Source organism: Pipra filicauda, unplaced genomic scaffold, assembly GCF_003945595.2.
Source record: "Pipra filicauda isolate LSUMZ 115617 unplaced genomic scaffold, ASM394559v2 scaffold210_size2929891_pilon, whole genome shotgun sequence".
In the NCBI taxonomy this organism is placed as follows: domain Eukaryota; kingdom Metazoa; phylum Chordata; class Aves; order Passeriformes; family Pipridae; genus Pipra; species Pipra filicauda.
The window spans coordinates 231,424-247,608 of record NW_024104322.1 but is presented as its reverse complement, the minus strand read 5'-3'; the positions used below and the strand labels follow the sequence as shown (position 1 = coordinate 247,608).

At 42.8% G+C, this 16,185-nt stretch overlaps 1 protein-coding gene across 1 annotated transcript; it reads left to right on the top strand.

Moving 5' to 3' along the window:
• The first annotated feature begins 3,108 nt into the window (after window positions 1-3,108).
• Window positions 3,109-11,219, top strand: PPIF (peptidylprolyl isomerase F). Its single transcript, XM_039381008.1, has 6 exons — window positions 3,109-3,368; window positions 5,370-5,400; window positions 6,558-6,646; window positions 8,809-8,860; window positions 9,379-9,454; window positions 9,855-11,219. Exons 1-6 carry the CDS (start codon window positions 3,180-3,182, stop codon window positions 9,988-9,990), a joined length of 573 nt encoding a protein of 190 aa, XP_039236942.1. The 5' UTR covers window positions 3,109-3,179; the 3' UTR covers window positions 9,991-11,219.
• The last annotated feature ends 4,966 nt before the right edge of the window (window positions 11,220-16,185 follow it).

The following is a 16,185-nucleotide window of genomic DNA, read 5'->3' as shown; positions in this document are numbered from 1 at the left end:
GGCATATCACCATTTCAAGACCCTTGAAATCAAAATTCTCAAATTCAGGTCATCTTTCAAGCATTTATTCTTTCTGTTTCTTTAGAGGAGCCACTTAACCACTGTTGTTGTTTCCTGTCCATCTTGGCACAATGGTGGTAATATTTACTCAGTTACTCAATAGGCTTGTTTACAAAGACTTGTAAGTAATGTATCAGTATGAAGTTCTGTTATTGCATCATTTAAGGTTCTTTTTCCTGGGCAGAAATTTCTCTGCTATAACACAGGAAGGGTCCTTTCATACGTATGTTTCTAAAAATATCTCCTTAGAAACTAATTTCAAAAGGGTCCTTGTTTATCCATCTGTAACTTCTATATCATTTTCTGAGATGGGAGGAGAGAGTATGATGAAATCTGTAGGGCAGGTAACCATCTCCCTCACAGCTCTGCTGAAGCACCTTATCTTGGCTTTTGTCTGTGCAACCACACTCCCTTGCCTATCTAATCTAGTGCGGAGTGTGCTCGTTTTCCAGCCAAATGTACTTATCTCCGAGCCACATGTTGCAGAATTCTAACAACGAACATATCTTCAAATGGCTATGTTCTAAGGTTCCCTAAAATAATCTCAGTTTCCTGAGCTAACTCTAAGCCTCACTTGGCAGTGATATAGTGGTCTTTGACAGTTTTGGAGACCTTTTTCTGTCCTCCTTGGAAAGTGACCTCTGTAACTCACAAGTTCCTAGTCAAACTGTCTGCACGAGTTTTAATTCATCTGACTCTGCAGCAGTAGGCCATAACAAGTGATTTAGTAGCTTTATTGCCAAAGCCTAAAGATAATAATTCAGTCCGTATTCTCAAATAAAAAAATCACCACTGTGAAAGAGAGTTGTTTTGCCTTCTCACCAAGTCTGCAAGTGAGGAAAACTGCATTGTTTGTTCTACCAAAGACATCTGTGAACTCTTACAAAACAGTTCAAAGCTCTTCTGCCTGTGTTTCCCAAGTGTGAAACAAGATGGTATTTTCTTTTGCTCATTTTTTGTCTTGTTTACTAAATAATAAATCCTTCAGGGCCAGAACTGTCTGTTGTTACAGGTATGCACAGAACACCTAACCTTGATTTGGGCTTCTAGTGGCTACTGCAATTAAAACATTAAAAAAGAGGGTGAGGTTTTTTATGGTCACTAGAGAAAGTCCAAAAATGGACTTGAAGCTGAGAGGATATAACAAACTAAGTAGAAATTTTATACTGATTTAGCTACTATTGAAAAAAAATCACCTTTAGATTATTAGTAAAGGAATAGAAAATACCATCATGGCACTGTATGTACAAAGTAAGTAATTGTTCATCTTTATCTTGGATACTTGGTCGCAAAAAAATCCATAAAAGTGGAACAGCTTGGAGAAAGCAAATAAAGATGACCCCAAAGACATGGAAGAGATTTCTTTTAAATAATAACTGAGTTGGCCGTGACTTTTCAGTCTTGAAATGACTGAGAGGAGAAGAGCTGTAGGTCTCTATGACACAGATAGACACCAATCAACTTGCCTCCTCCAACACAAGTAGGGTACAGTAGATGAAGGTAACAGGAGCAGTATTCAAAACAAACAAATTCTTGATGCTCTGGTCAGCAGGCCTGTGGAATAGCAGCTTCCAGTTCATTGCCAAGGAACTGCTGATGCTAACAGTTAGGTCCAATGAGTGGATAAGTACACAGGAGAAAAAAAAAGGTTACTACATACCAAAGTCACATCCAGCTTGGGAAGTTCTCTGGAATGAAAGCAGTAGGAGATTGAAAACATACTGGCCTATAATACACCCTTCCCCTGTTTTCACTCTTCCTTAGTCATTCCTTTGAGCATTCAGGACAAGATGGACCTTTTGACGTAACTTAACATGGTTCTGTAGTTACAAAAAAAGCATGATACCTGCTGTGGTCATCCCTACAGCATCGGCAGTGCAGGGGTGTGATCTGTGGGTCTCTCTGGAGTGTGTGCCTGAAAAACGGTGCTCATCTAGGATTTCTCACTTGTTTGTAATTGCATGTTGTAGTTCTGCCCTGGTCTTTGTGGTCAGGGCAGTGCCTTGACTGATAGCTTTCTGTCATTTCAGTGAATGTCACTGATGAAGGCACTTTTAGCTGCTTGACACAAAGAATTTAGGTGGGATTGAAAGTTTACTGTTCCTCACGTAGGGGCTGTCTTTGTATGATTCTGTCATATTGTATTGCATGGCTGCATTACTCCAACCTTCATTAGAATAACTTAATTTATAATACAGGAATGTGAAAATAACTATTAGAATAACCCTTGATTTTCTTTTTTTTTTTTTTATAAAAGACATTTTGTGACATTACAAATTCGAAAAACTTTTGGAAGTACTAATATATGGAATCAGGATGGGAACTGGAGAAGATTTGGAAGTAATATCTGAACATGACTGAAATATGTACTAAGTACATATTTCATCTCAGTTACTAAGTTAGGAAAAGTTTAAATGATAGGTGTTGTTATTTTCATATAAAAACTATTACAATATTTCACTATAAACTATAGTGAAACTATAGTAAACTGGACTGCTGTTACTCTCTTTTGTAATCCCTGGGGCAGGTTTCGCACCAAAGCCGAGGCTGGGCTATGGACCGATGCCGTGGCACCCCGGGGTCTGCGGTGCCGGGGTGACTCAGGAGCGCCCGCCTGTCCCGACGCGTGTCGGTGCCGCAGCTCCGGGATGCTGCCGGTGAGTAACGCGGCACGGGCAGCCCGTGACTCCCGGTTATCCCAAACCCGTGACGGCCGCACGGCCTTTCCCGCCAAGGTGCTCCGCGGACAAGCCCAAAGGCGCTGAGTGTGAAATTACGGAACTTTAGATAAACTTCGCCGTCTCTGTTGATCCCTGGGAGTGAGGGGCTGTGAGAAAATGTGCAAAACAACAACCACAACCACAACACCACCAAAACAAACCCAAGCAAACAAAAAGCCCCAAACAAACAAAAAAGAAGAAAAACAAACAGACAAACCGAGCACCCTCGGTCGAGCCCGCTCCGCTGTCCCGCAGCGCCCCTGCCCCTCTCGCCCTGCGCGGCCGCCAGCGGGCGCTGCGGCGCCGCGGCGGAGCCCATAAAGGCCGCGGGGAAGGGCCGGGTGTCCGTGTGTCGGTGTCCGTCTGTCGGTGTGTCAGTGTCTGTCGCCTGCCCGCGGGATGCTGGCGCTGAGCGCCGCCCGCCGCCTGCTTCGCCCGCCCGGGGACCTGCTGCCGCCGCCGGGGCTCGCCTGCATGTGGGCGGCCGGCGCCCGCGGCTGCAGCGGGGCCGGCGCCGGGCCGCCGAACCCGGTGGTGTACCTGGACGTGGGCGCCGACAACCAGCCGCTGGGACGCGTGGTGCTGGAGGTAGGGGCGCGGGGCTGCAGCTCGCCCGGGGCCCGGGGCACGCTGCCCGCCGAGCCGAGGGCGGCCGGGCCCGGGGCATGGCGGCCGCGGAGCCGCAAGGTCAGGGCGGGCAGGGCCGGGGCCGGGGCCGGGGCCGCGGAGGGGGCGGGACGGGGGCCCGGGGATGGCGGGACTCGCCCGCTCGTGGGAGCTGCTGCCCGGCCGCCCTCGAGGCTCCGCTCCCGGGGAGAGAGGGAGGCGGGACAGCCCCTCCAGGCGGGAAGGGCAGAGCTCGGACCCGGGCTGGTGTGGTGGGGAGCCTCGGAGGAAGATGATTTTAAACCACTGAGTGTGAGCTGAAATACTGAAGAAGGATAAGCCTGCTGCTGTCCTGTACCGCTGGCTTGAGAGGAGAGAGCGGGGTCCCAGCGGGCACTGGAGGTCCCCGCCTTTGGCTGCTCTTGGGGCAGCCGGCTCCTGGAGCCCTTCCATCGCGCCTCCAGCCTCGTCCAATTTTTCCATGGTGCTCGTTGTTTGATTTTTTTGGTTGTCAGTTTCCTGAGGCGCTGCCTCCTTGGGCTTCCCGCTCCACGTGGAGCGAAAGGTTGGCGCGGCGCTGTTGGGATGAGCAGCAGGCTCGACAGCCAGGTAGCAGCTGGTTCCACCTGTAAAAATCCGGTCTCTGAAGTACTCTGTAAAGAAGTACTTTGTACTCTGTACGTGTGAAGAAGGCCTGAACGGGAACCCCGCAGTACACTCTGCTCTTGAAAGCATTATAATTAGCGCCGTGTGGTGCACCCTTGGGGTGTCCTTGGGGCCGGTACCTGCCTCAGGTAAATGCATTGAGTATGGGAAGGAGTGAGGGCTGCACTCCAGAACCACGCACTGTAGAGGGAGTGAAGCTCTTCCCAGTGCTCCCCTGCTGAGGGAATTCAGTGTGGCCTTTTGCCTCTAGTGCCGTCTCTGGGTCTGTATTCATAGAGATTTTATTTTAAAAAAAAATTAGTCATAAGAGTTCTCTCTAAAAGGGGTTCATTTGAGACTAGAGCCCAGTTTATTTTTATTCATTCAAAGTTGCAGCATATAAATTAATTGGATTCTCCCAGCTCGTGTGCTCTCAGGAGGTATTGTTTCAGGGAGTCACAGGTAAAAATGTTGTTGTGCAAGTACCTTATTCATCAGTGAGATATAGTAAATATCTGGATGGTATTATAAAAAATAACATAAGTGTTTCTGTATTTCTTGCAACAGCATTTAATTTCCATGTTAAATATTTTTACTGTGCCCAGTTGACAGAAAATCTGAATGCATTGCAGCATTGCCTTGAATCTTTGGCTAAGTTGTGGTTAGATTCAGTTGCAAATTATAGCAGCCTGAGGAGGGTTTCCTAGGGAAGGAACATTAAATTCTTGCCACAGCCATACTGTTTCTATGCAGTGTGTCACAGTAGTGTCTGCTGCTGGCTACTGTCAGGATGTGCAGCTGGGTAAAACTTTGGCCTGACTGGTATGGCCACTTTTATACCCCTTTTTAGGATTAGTAAAAAGATCATTATTAGTCCAAATCGGAAGTTTTTGTAGGCTACGTCTGTGTAAGTTCATGAGTAGATTTTCATATACAGTTTCTGCTCTGCCTCTTTTGCAAATTTCAACAGCTGACTGTGCTGGGCAGACTTTGGTATCTCCAGTTGTATCCAAACTGGCTTTGATCTTTGGAGTCCATCATAAAGATTCATCTTAGTTTTTGCTGAAATACCATGTTGACCAATGGAAATCATTAGGCACTGCTCAAAGTGTTCTTCATTAACTGGCTAAAAGTTGCATTGAGGGGATATATTTAGCATTACTAGCCAAATGCTTGGGAAGTTTTAAGGTATTCATGTAATTTTGGTGGCTTGTGATTTCAGATAGCTCATCACTTTGGGAAGAGGGTTCAGTTGTACCAGTCTCCCATGTAGAAGTTTTTCTATGTGCATATGAAAAAGCTCACCTATAAATTTGTTGGTTTATTTTTCTTTAACAGCTGAAAGCCGATGTGGTTCCAAAGACAGCAGGTAAGGCAGCATCTCCAAAATTTCATACTTAACTATTTAAGTTTTAGATTGTGATTTGCAGGAACAAGAATATTCTTTTACCCTTTAGAACTATTTCCATCTTCATTTTTTAATCAGGAAATATGACAGGAAGTGCTAGTGGGGAGTTGGAATTCATTATTCTTTCAAATAGTTTCATTTTGTAATTTGCACCGAGGTAGTACAGTTCATATATTGGGTTATCAGTGGTGAATATATATGTTAAAGAACACACTAGTTTGCTTTAAAATCAAACCCCAGAGCAAGTGGGGAAGGGTAAATCAAAGGGGGATTGGTCTCTTTTAGAGTTTCCAAAGAGCATATGGGGTTTTGTTTTCCTGGTCACTAGCTGATTAGTACATTTATGTTAAAAAGTTTGCGTGGTTTATCACGTTTCCTTCCTCAGCTGCTGATTTAGTCGTTCTGAAAAAAACTTGGTATATTTCTTTCAGTTTGTAGTAGATAAATGTCCTTAAAAAAAGGCATAATCCTTACAATTACTATAGAGAACAGAGGCATAAAAGTCAGAAAATGAAACCTTTGACCCCAGGCAAAGGTGGGGGAGGTCAGTTAAGATATAACATTGGTTAAAAAGCTTTGGGAGGTCACAGTTTCATACTTCACAGTCAGCCATATAAACAGCTAAAAGAGCATTTGTACGGGATGGAAAAGGTAATTGCTTACTAGTACTAACTTTGCATGTTTCAAGTTTCAAGTAAGAGTAGGATCTTTGTGGTATCAGTCTTAAAGAACTCTGTAAACAGCAGCATCCTTACAAATCACATATACCTAGCCCAACATATCAAAAAGTGGACTACAAGTGAAACATTCTTTGAAACCATCCAGGTCTCTGGTGGGGGAGGTCAGGGTATTGGAGTTAAGATATAACAGTAAAATAAAAGGGAGATGGGATGGAAAAGGATTGTGTTTGTACCCTGTTCTGAAGCTAAATAAGCTTTGTTTTCTTAGCTTTATAACAGAGATTTTTTTTAAAGTATCATAATAACAAATAAATCAATAATACTTTAAAGATACAGTAAAATTTTTGAAACATAGAAACTTGAGACATAGTCTAGGTGTGTTTGATTGTATTGCCACATATGATGCAGAATATAATACTTTATACTTTGTTTTCACAGAAAACTTTAGAGCACTTTGTACTGGTGAAAAAGGTTTTGGGTATAAAGGATCCACTTTTCACAGAGTGATTCCTTCATTTATGTGCCAGGTAATTTTTTTTTCCTTTTGCTATTAAATTTATTTATGTTATTTGTATATTTTAGAAACAGACTAGTACTAACATTTGAAATGGCTCTGCTCTAGCTTTCGCTAACTACACAATAAAGAAGTGACAGTGTGACTTCCATTTCTGATCTTTTTGCAGTGGCTGTTGTTTTGTACAAATAAATGTAAATTATGTGTAGACTGTCAAAAAAAAAGCCTGGCTGAAGGCTTTCTGCTGTTGTATAGCAGTGTACTGTAGTGTGGGGCATAGGTGGCAAAACAGCACTTGCTTGTGAGAAGCAGTTATGGGTAGAATGACAATCAACTAAGGGAGCTAAGAAAACAATGTGTCCATTCGTTATTCCAAGTAGAATAATCTTTTCACAATAGAGAATGTGTTTTAAATATTTTTTTTTTCAAATGTCTCTCTAATATGGAGGGGAAGTCAGTTGGGGTCGATTTTTTTGGGATGACCCATTTGAGATGGAATTTGTTTCGGTTTAAAGGATGAATCTTTTGAAATTCTGGATAAGATTCCATGTGCATTGACAATTTTTTCTTGAACAGCAGCAACAAAAATAACAACAAGCCTTTCTTAAAGCCTTTTTATCTACTGTGCTTGGCAGATGAGCGGGATGCAGCTGCTGTAGTGCACTGGAATGTGTGATTCCTGGTGGTCCTCTCTTCCCTTAGAAAAAGCAACATTTCAACAACATTACATTGTTGAATAGCTTTGTAAAAATATCCAACATGAAGGTCGTAGTAAGCATGCTTTATCTATTAACTGATGACTGTGATGGTCTCCCATCCTTAATTATTTTTTTAAACAAAAGTATATCTGTTGAAACAAGAGGCCCTGATTGTGTGACCTATTTCTCAGAAGAGAAAGGGGACAGATGTGCTGTAAAGGACCTGTTTTCTTGCCTTTTAAATGCAAATTAAGGTTTTGTGATACTGGCAAAGGGACAGAGTTTAGAAGTCTTTCTGGGATCCCAAATACATAAATATGAAAAAAAAAGTAGAAATCCTACTTTGACTTCTGCCACTAATTTGTGAAGTTCTGTGTAAGTGTTCTCTTTGCTTTGTCCCCACAAATGGACCTGGAATGAGGATACTAGATGGTTGATTCCTTGGTGTGGTGAGATGATGAATTGATGTTTAGGAATTACTCGGAGGTCATTGCTGAAGTGGAAATGCTGTCATAGGTTTCAACAATTTTCAAGTGAGAGAAGACAGTAGAGACCTTTCCACTTGTTGAGATGGAGTGTTAATATGATTCAGGCAATCGGTATGGCCTAATTGAAGGCCATCATATCCGGAACCTGGCAGTTTGGGTGTCTCCACGTGGCATGCAGAACATAGTTCTGGGGCTGTGTAGGAGTAGCTGTAACACCACCTGTAATAGATGACTCGGGGTGAGGATGGGACGATGAATGTCACGTGCAATACCTGCTGGGTGTGAGTTCTCTGACGACATGGGTGGTATCACTCCTGGGAGAGGAGATGACAGATTGCCAGAACCAGTTTAGGAGCTACCTCTGCGAGTCACTGTTGCTGGGGTTTTTGTTTGAACTGGTTTTTTGTGTCTAACCTAAGACAGGTATCTGTCATCTATTCTGGCAAGCAGCTTGTAGCTGGGAGAAGTTTAAAATAGTCTAGGTGTAACACTTAAACAACAAGACCTAGAAATAGCAAATAGTAATAATGGAGATCCTGATCAATATTCATACATGTTGGAAGAAAGGAAGGGGAACAAAAGAGTTTTGAGGTCTTGCAATGGTGATGAACTTGGGTGATTTGGTTTTGAGGCCTTTGAGATGTGTCTTAAAATTACTGTTGTTTGTTGCATCACATTTGGGAGAAAGGCTTTTTCCCCCTACTTTTTGCCTGATTCTATCTTCAACTAGTTAAATGGTTTTAAATTGAGTGGCCATACTCATTCTTAACTGGAAGAAAATTTGCTGATGCTGTCACTTCTAAATTAAAACAAGTGTGTATATTTTCATGTTCTTTCTGCCTTCTGATGACTATAACCTATAATGAAGCATTGTTTATGAAGACGTGTTTTAAAAAATAAGGTTTTTTAGGTTTGTGAGGCACTTGGTAATTGAAGAAGCATCGAGGAGGTTTAACAATGTGTTGTCTGCCATGTTCTTATTTGTGTAGACTGTTGTACAAATAGATGTCAACCCATACTGGGCTTACAAATTTTGCAAAGGTGAAATTACTGCTTTTATTTTCTTCTTTCATAAGTCATAGACTTCGATTTTTAGTTAGATGCAGGAGTAAAACAAAGACATCTGAGATTTCTTATTTACTAGGTAACACGGGCACATCCTTTTAGAGCTCAAATTAAAGCCAGAAAAGTAAAGGAAAGACCATACAGAGAAACATCTGATCTAATTCTGTAGTCTCTCTTTTTGGCATTGTTACTTCCTCATCCCAGGAGACTACTGCTGCTGTCGAAGCACAGTAGAGCTTATCTGGTGTTAGTCATGTTCAGGACACGTACAACCAATTATATTGCTAACACTCTTACTGTGGAATAAAGGGAGGCTGGGCAGGAGGGAATAGAATAGTGAAAGGCAAGAAGTTGGCATTAGAAATCATTTGGAGGCAATGTGAGATCATCACATCTTCTGTCTGTCCAGCTTTAGTCTAAAGGTGCAGAGGAAGTTTGTCTTCTCTGGTGCAAACTTGTTACACCAATCTAATAATCTGCTTCTGTTGTTTTAGGTGTTCTTTCAATGGCCAATGCAGGACCCAATACAAATGGATCCCAGTTCTTCATTTGCACTGCAAAAACTGACTGGTAGGTTCTCAGCCCTGCAGATTAGCCTCCTGAAGTGATGCCTGAATCTGGAGAGTTTGGGGTTTTCTTAGGGGGGTTTTTGTTTGTTTGTGGATTGATGGGTTTTTCTTGTTTGGTTTGGTTTTATTTCCAAATTACTTGACTCCAATGGAAATAAATTATTTTGTGCTACTTGAGGGAGGAAGGGCTATGAGAGTCACAAGGTCACTATCCCTCAAACTGCTTCTAAAGTCCAGAGCTAAAAGTATTTCCTGTCGCTTGTAGAGCAGTTGTGCCTTTGCCGTAGAGTTGATCAGCAGGTGAGAGCTGTGAAGAACTGTTAACACCCCTTCACAAAGCTTGGTTTAGTCAGTCTTTGTGCTGTTTTAAGTAAAACTGCCCTTGTGTATTTGTTTTGCAGGCTAGATGGAAAACACGTTGTTTTTGGGCACGTAAAGGAAGGAATGGATGTCGTGAAAAAAATTGAGAGTTTTGGTTCCAAGAGTGGAAAGCCCTCCAAAAAGATTGTCATTACTGACTGTGGCCAGCTGTCCTAACGTTTTGCCCCTACCCTTCATGACGTCGATGCTGTGAAAAATGAATCATAAAAACACCCAAACATTTCTGATCTCATAAGTAGCACCTGTGGAACCATGTTTTCTATTTAACTTGGTCCAACTTTTATACTTGTTTTGAATAATACTCGTTAAAAACATAAAACAATAAGTGAAGCATGTTTTAACTGCACTACTGTGGTAGTCACACTGATTTGGTAGAGTTCCACTGTGTTTTGCAAGAAGTGGTACAATCACCCAAAGTGTCTTTGATTGTACTGTTGATACTCTTCTTAGTATTTGGATGTTTCAGGTCTTAGAATTGGTGGTGGAGCTGGCAGCTAAGTGTTCTGTAGTTGGGAGTTAGATATAAATTGAGAAATGCCATGTTGCCTTTGGTGCTAATAAATGCTTATTCTGTTGTTAATCTTATTTTGAAACAATACTACTAACATGCTCTCAAGGCTGTCTGCAGCAAGACTGTCAGATAATTTCTTTCTATGTCTCAGTTTAAGTCTATCCAGTAGATTTAATGAGCGATTGTGGGGTTTTTTAATTAGTTCTGGTTTAATGTTTTTCTTTCCTAATAGTCTCAGACCATTTTTTCAAACTGAACTCTACCTTACCTGCTTCAGTGGAGCAATTTGACTTTTGGGTTAAGTAAATTGCTTGAGGTTGAGTTAGGCTGCTCCTGGAGCTCTACCTGCCAATGAGACCTCAGTTGAGCCAAAGGATCTCAGGACATTTTTATTATGCAACAGTGAACTTGAAGTGCAGTTCTGTTTTGGGATCTGGTTCTGTGAAGAATACAGCTCAGTTCTCAATGTGTGGCCTATTTTTGCACTTGTGAGCTTGCTTGAATGAGAAATAGGTTTGATTGCTCTTTTGTTGTGTTGATCCTATGAAGTCAGCCCACCTTGGGTATTACTTGGATTATAATTTATTCTCATGTATCATCAGCTTAATCAGTGCAGCAAAATCATTATTGTTGGGGTTGATGCATGAGAAGGAAAGAATTCAGTTGACCAGCTAAACACATTTCGTTTGTATAAACTAGTATGTATGTTTTATGTGATGTGCTGGAGCAGCAACAAATGTTGGAACCTCACAACATCACCTTTAGAATCACTAAGGCTCTAAGATATTAATGATTGTGAGAAAAATCACATGATTGTTTTGTGCAATAATCTCGCTACTGAAGAGAAAAATAAAATGTGATGGCTTTCTTCAAATGTGAATTTATTTTCATTGCAGTATGATAATATGTGGGTTTAAAACTATTTTGTACTGGACTTTTTTTCCACTGAGGGCTGCATTCATGTGTGTGCAAGGTATCAGAATGTAATTTTGCAAAAAATGGAATTGAAAAGCTTCATCTACCTGCTTCATCTTTCTTTGTAGTATTTTTTAAATATTAATTTGTGCTGGTTTGGCTTATTTCACTTGGATACAATAATGTTTTGTTTGTTCTTTTAATTTGCATACGAAAATTAATTAAATACAGTTCTGCCACAAAAAGAAAAGTCTGGTCCTTTCTTGAAAGCAGGAGTATGAGGAGCTGAAACCTGTTGTGTTTACCTGGGCTATTCTATTCTGTCCACTTTATGTGGGTCTGATCTCGTGGTATTCAGCAGCTATGCTGTGGTTCTGATACAGCCAGCAAGAAACAGGGTAATGATGCATTGCTTTGCCTCCCACTACTGAATCTAAAATATCTATCTGGTGTATGGATAGTGTTCAGGTCATGAAACTGTTCTCTTGGCCGGTGTATTAGTTTGCAGAGATAATGGGGAAAATGAAAATTTACTTGTTCTTTTTTTTTTTTTTTAATTTCCGATTTCTTTTTTGAAAAGTTGGTAGTTCCAGCTTTTTCCTGGACAATTGAATTAGATTCTCAAGGAGTTCCTTCCTTGTTGTGTGATCAGAGATGACATTAAAACTAGCATCTTTCTGTGTATTAGCAGTATTTGTAGATTGGAAAGCCCAGTGGAAGATGCTTTGCCACAAACGTGCCCATTTTCTCGGAACTGTGTATTAAGCCTTAAATAAGTAATAGTGTTATACACATTATATTGGTGGCTGTGGGGTTTGGGGATTTTGTTTGTTGGTGCTTTTTTGGTTGGTTGGTGGGTCTATTTGTAGGTGGGGTTTTTGTTGTTTTGTTTGCATTTTTTTTAAATATGCCTGTGGCTTTTAGAGGTTCATTTATGCCCTGACTTCTGAAATGTAAAAGCCAAAATTTTCCATCAAGGCTTGCAATCTTGACTAGGGGTATTAAGACATACAAATCACTGTGATTATTAACACTGGTTGCAGTGTCTCAGTGGGACTAGCTTTGGTTTCAGAATACCAGGCCTCTGCATACTTCCTCTGCCAGAAGAAGGTCTTGGCTACCCGAGTACTTAGAGCAGTGTAATTAGAGGCTTAATGTTTTGACAAGTTAAAGAGATAAATCTCTTAAAGTTTTCTTTTTTAAAGTGTTTTAGAATATGCTGAGTTGGAAGGGACCCATCAGGATCATTGAGTCCAACTTCTGGCCCTGTGCAGGTCACCTAAGGATCACACCTCAAGAATCTTCCTCAGAGTGGATTATTCTGTAGTTCTCCCTGTTTCTTCTTTCTTTTTTCGCCCCTCTCACTTTTATTTAAAAAGAAAAGGTACAGAGCTCTATTGCAGTATAAATCATGCACCCTGCAGCATTGCAAGAGTCTTCCTATACTGAAATGCGCAGCTACAGCTTGTAGTAAGTACACCCAAGGTAATTTTAGGAGCTGGTTATGGAGCCACAGGACACCACAGCAAGGCTTGTAGGACCTCAGCATGCTGGATGCATGGCCCTATCCCTCTGTGGTCCCATGGCTGTCAGTCTTGGGTTTGCAACCCAGTGTCAGGATTTCAGTGGGTAAGTACACAGCAATCAGCTTTTGCTGATCTCATGTTCTGCAGGATCCTAAGTACCCATCCCTCTCCTGTTAGCCTTCTTGTATCACAAACAGCTTCTGGGAGAAGAGGTTTGTCCTTTTGCAGCCTCGCTTGATGGTTTTGTTAGCTTCAAGTTGATGGGCTGGCACAGGAAGAGTTAGGCAGTGCTGCCGCTCCCTGGCTTCCTTACTCTGGGATTTTGTACCTCTTCATAGCAATATTATTGCAAAAAAATACTACAATAAACACACATCTTTGTTGTGTACAGAAAAGGGCTTTGATTTCTAAGCTTAACCCACTTCAGCTGGGAGGTAAGAAACTTCCCCAAATTATTTTTTTAAATACAATTAGATGTTAAATCCCAATAGGCATTGGGATTGATTTCCTTGTCTCCTGCTGGTAAGAAACATTGATCTTAAAAAACAAACAAACAAACAAAAAAACCCACAAAAAAAACCCAAAACGGAAAGAGTGGTCCCGGGCAACAGATGTTGTTCGTGTATATGTTAAAGATGTGGAAAGGTGCCGCCGTTGAGGTCCGTCGGGGTCGCTGCTCCCCGCCCGGGGGTTGTTGCTCAGCGCGGCTCCGGCACGGCCCCGCTGTCCCGCTCCCCGCCAGGGGGCGCCCCCCGATCGCGGCTGGGGGCCCGCCCCGAGCGGCGCCTCCCGAGGGCGGGGAGCGGGGATCCCGATGGGATCCCGATGGGATCGCGGGAGCCCGGGACGGCAGAGCCACAAATGCCGCTGGGATCGCGGGAGCCCGGGACGGCAGAGCCACAAATGCCGCTGGGATCGCGGGAGCCCGGGACGGCAGAGCCCCAAATGCCGCTGGGATCGCGGCTGGCAGCGCTGGTACCAAACTGCCCCGCAGCCTTCTCTCGCTGCTCTGGGATGCGCTGAGCTGCCTTTCCCTACTCCTGAAGCCCCCAAAGCTACCTTAGAGTGTCTTTCTCCTCACCGTCCCTGAGGGGCTGCTTCAGCTCCTGCGGGATGTGGGATGAGAAGACAAATTAGTAAAATAACTCCTTTCCCAACCACGACTGCTCATTGCCATGAGAAGTGGCTTACTGTGATGTTAAAATGGAGTATATAATCCAAAACACGTTTTTTGGGAGCTAGTGTTTGGAAATCCTGCAAAACTCTAATAGGTAACAGAAGAGAAAGAAAGATACTTGCTGTGGAGCTGTGGCTTTGAGATAAGCTGAGGGATGCTACTGCTGTTTTTCACCTGGATGTTTAGAATAAGAGCTTGTACACTGTCAGAGAGGTTGACACATCCAAGCTGCCTCCGGATTGAGGCAGGGGCACGCCAGGAAAAGAGCCTGACAAGTGAGCTCCGCGTGGCTACCACTGATGTGCTTCCAGATGCAACACAAGTAAGAAAGGGCACCCTTAGGTAAAGTGCAAATAAATATACACCAAAAAATGAGTTTATATTTCAAAGTTGTTTCAACAAACTCACAAATGTTTTTGTTTAGTCTCATGTTTTAATTATTTGTTCCAGACTTTCTGCTTACATAAATTGCTTTCTTTGGTGCTACACTGAGGCTATGTCTCTTTGTTTATAAAGTTTAAATGCTTTGAAGTCAAGACATTTGAGGTACAAAGTGTTGTTCTCTTTTGTAATGCTGTATACTCTGTTGGTAGCAATATATCAACAATCAGAACCTCAAAGAAGTGAATTACTGAGAATACAAATTATTTTACGTGACATTTCAAGGACAGTCTGGATGTCCTGCTGCTAGCTGAGAGTTCGTAGTTGGATAGACATGCTCTACCCAATTTAGAAGTAACCAGGCTAAAAAGACATTAACCTTCAAGTGAAAAACTTTTAAATCTTGAACTGCAGATTTTCTAATTGAGTCTGACTTTGTTTGAAAACATTGTATGAACCAGCTGATTGCAGGTGAATTTTGGCCCAAAATCTTCACTACCCAAAATATCAATTTGTTACACTATTGTACTTAAAACTGAACCTTGGCAACAATTTTCCTGAGCCTTGACATTCCTTTTCCAGTACCAGCTCTCCAATTTTTCCAGTACAGATCTGGATATGCCTTTTCCATGCTGTCCTGCCTTTATGCGGTCCCTACATCTGCCATGGGGTGCTGCTGCCACTCTGAGCCTGCATCCTACATTAGCTGTGGGTGAGCTGCCAGACAGTGGGAGAGAAAAGAGCTGCAGCACTGTGAAAGCACAAGTACCTCTCCCACGTGATTTCTTTCCCCACACACTGGTTGGGATCTGACAGCCCCACATCAGGGCCAGGCTGTGCCGCCAGCTGGATGAGTACATAATTTCTGTCCTCATGGGAACGGATGAGTACGGTTTGCTTCTTGTGAGCAAAACTGATTTCCCAGCAGTAGCCAGCTGGGTGAGGGCAGAGAGAGGCAGACAAAGATTGGTAGTGGGTTTTTTTCTCTCCCTGAAACCTCCAAGAGGATCTTCAGCTCCAGCACAAGGTCACCCATGGTGCCCTGGTGTGGTGGAGAGGTGGGCTTGGGGAAGATGTAGGACAGAAAGGCTGCTCCTGGAGGGGCAGGTGGCTCACTGCTTTGGGAGGCAAAAGAGAGCAAAGTGGTGCTTTTTTTACTTTTGTCAGAGCTGAGGCCAAGGGTATGAGGGACTGGCAAGGGCATGGTTAAAGAGCTGGTCTGCAGAAGGACCTCCACTGAGAGCTATAAATGGTGGAAGATGAAGGGACTTGGAGGCAACTGTATGATGTAGGAGACCTCCCTGTGGCAGGAGAGGGATCAGGTTCTGTTACATGGAATCTGAATGAGGACAGGCTTCTTTGACTGCAGATGTCATGCCTAAAGGAAAATGGTTTGAGGGGTCTTACTGCAGAAGGTTGTCAATACCTGCTGCTTTTTCTGTCAGTAGTGAAGGAGATGTCTTGCAGCATAGCTGGAAAAAAAGTTGCTGGTGGTTTTGACTTGAGTTCATGCAATCATACTGTAACAAATGTGGATAGAGCCTTCCCAAATCTTCGTTCATGAAGCCTAGCCATGATGCAATCATATCAGAGGATAACACCGACTCTGAATTGTTTGTTATTTATTAGCTGGTTAAATGAACAAAATCCTAAAATTCAGTCATAACTAGGATTGATGGAGTTCGAGAAGACTGGAGGAAAACTTAGCAGCACACCTCATCACCTCTCAGGAATTCAGCAAAATGTTCCGGACCCAAAGGCCCTGAGAAAGAGCAGCATAAATGAGCAGGTAATGGGGCTCCAAGCTCTAAAACCTCTGGTCTGCTTTTCCCCTTTGAGGG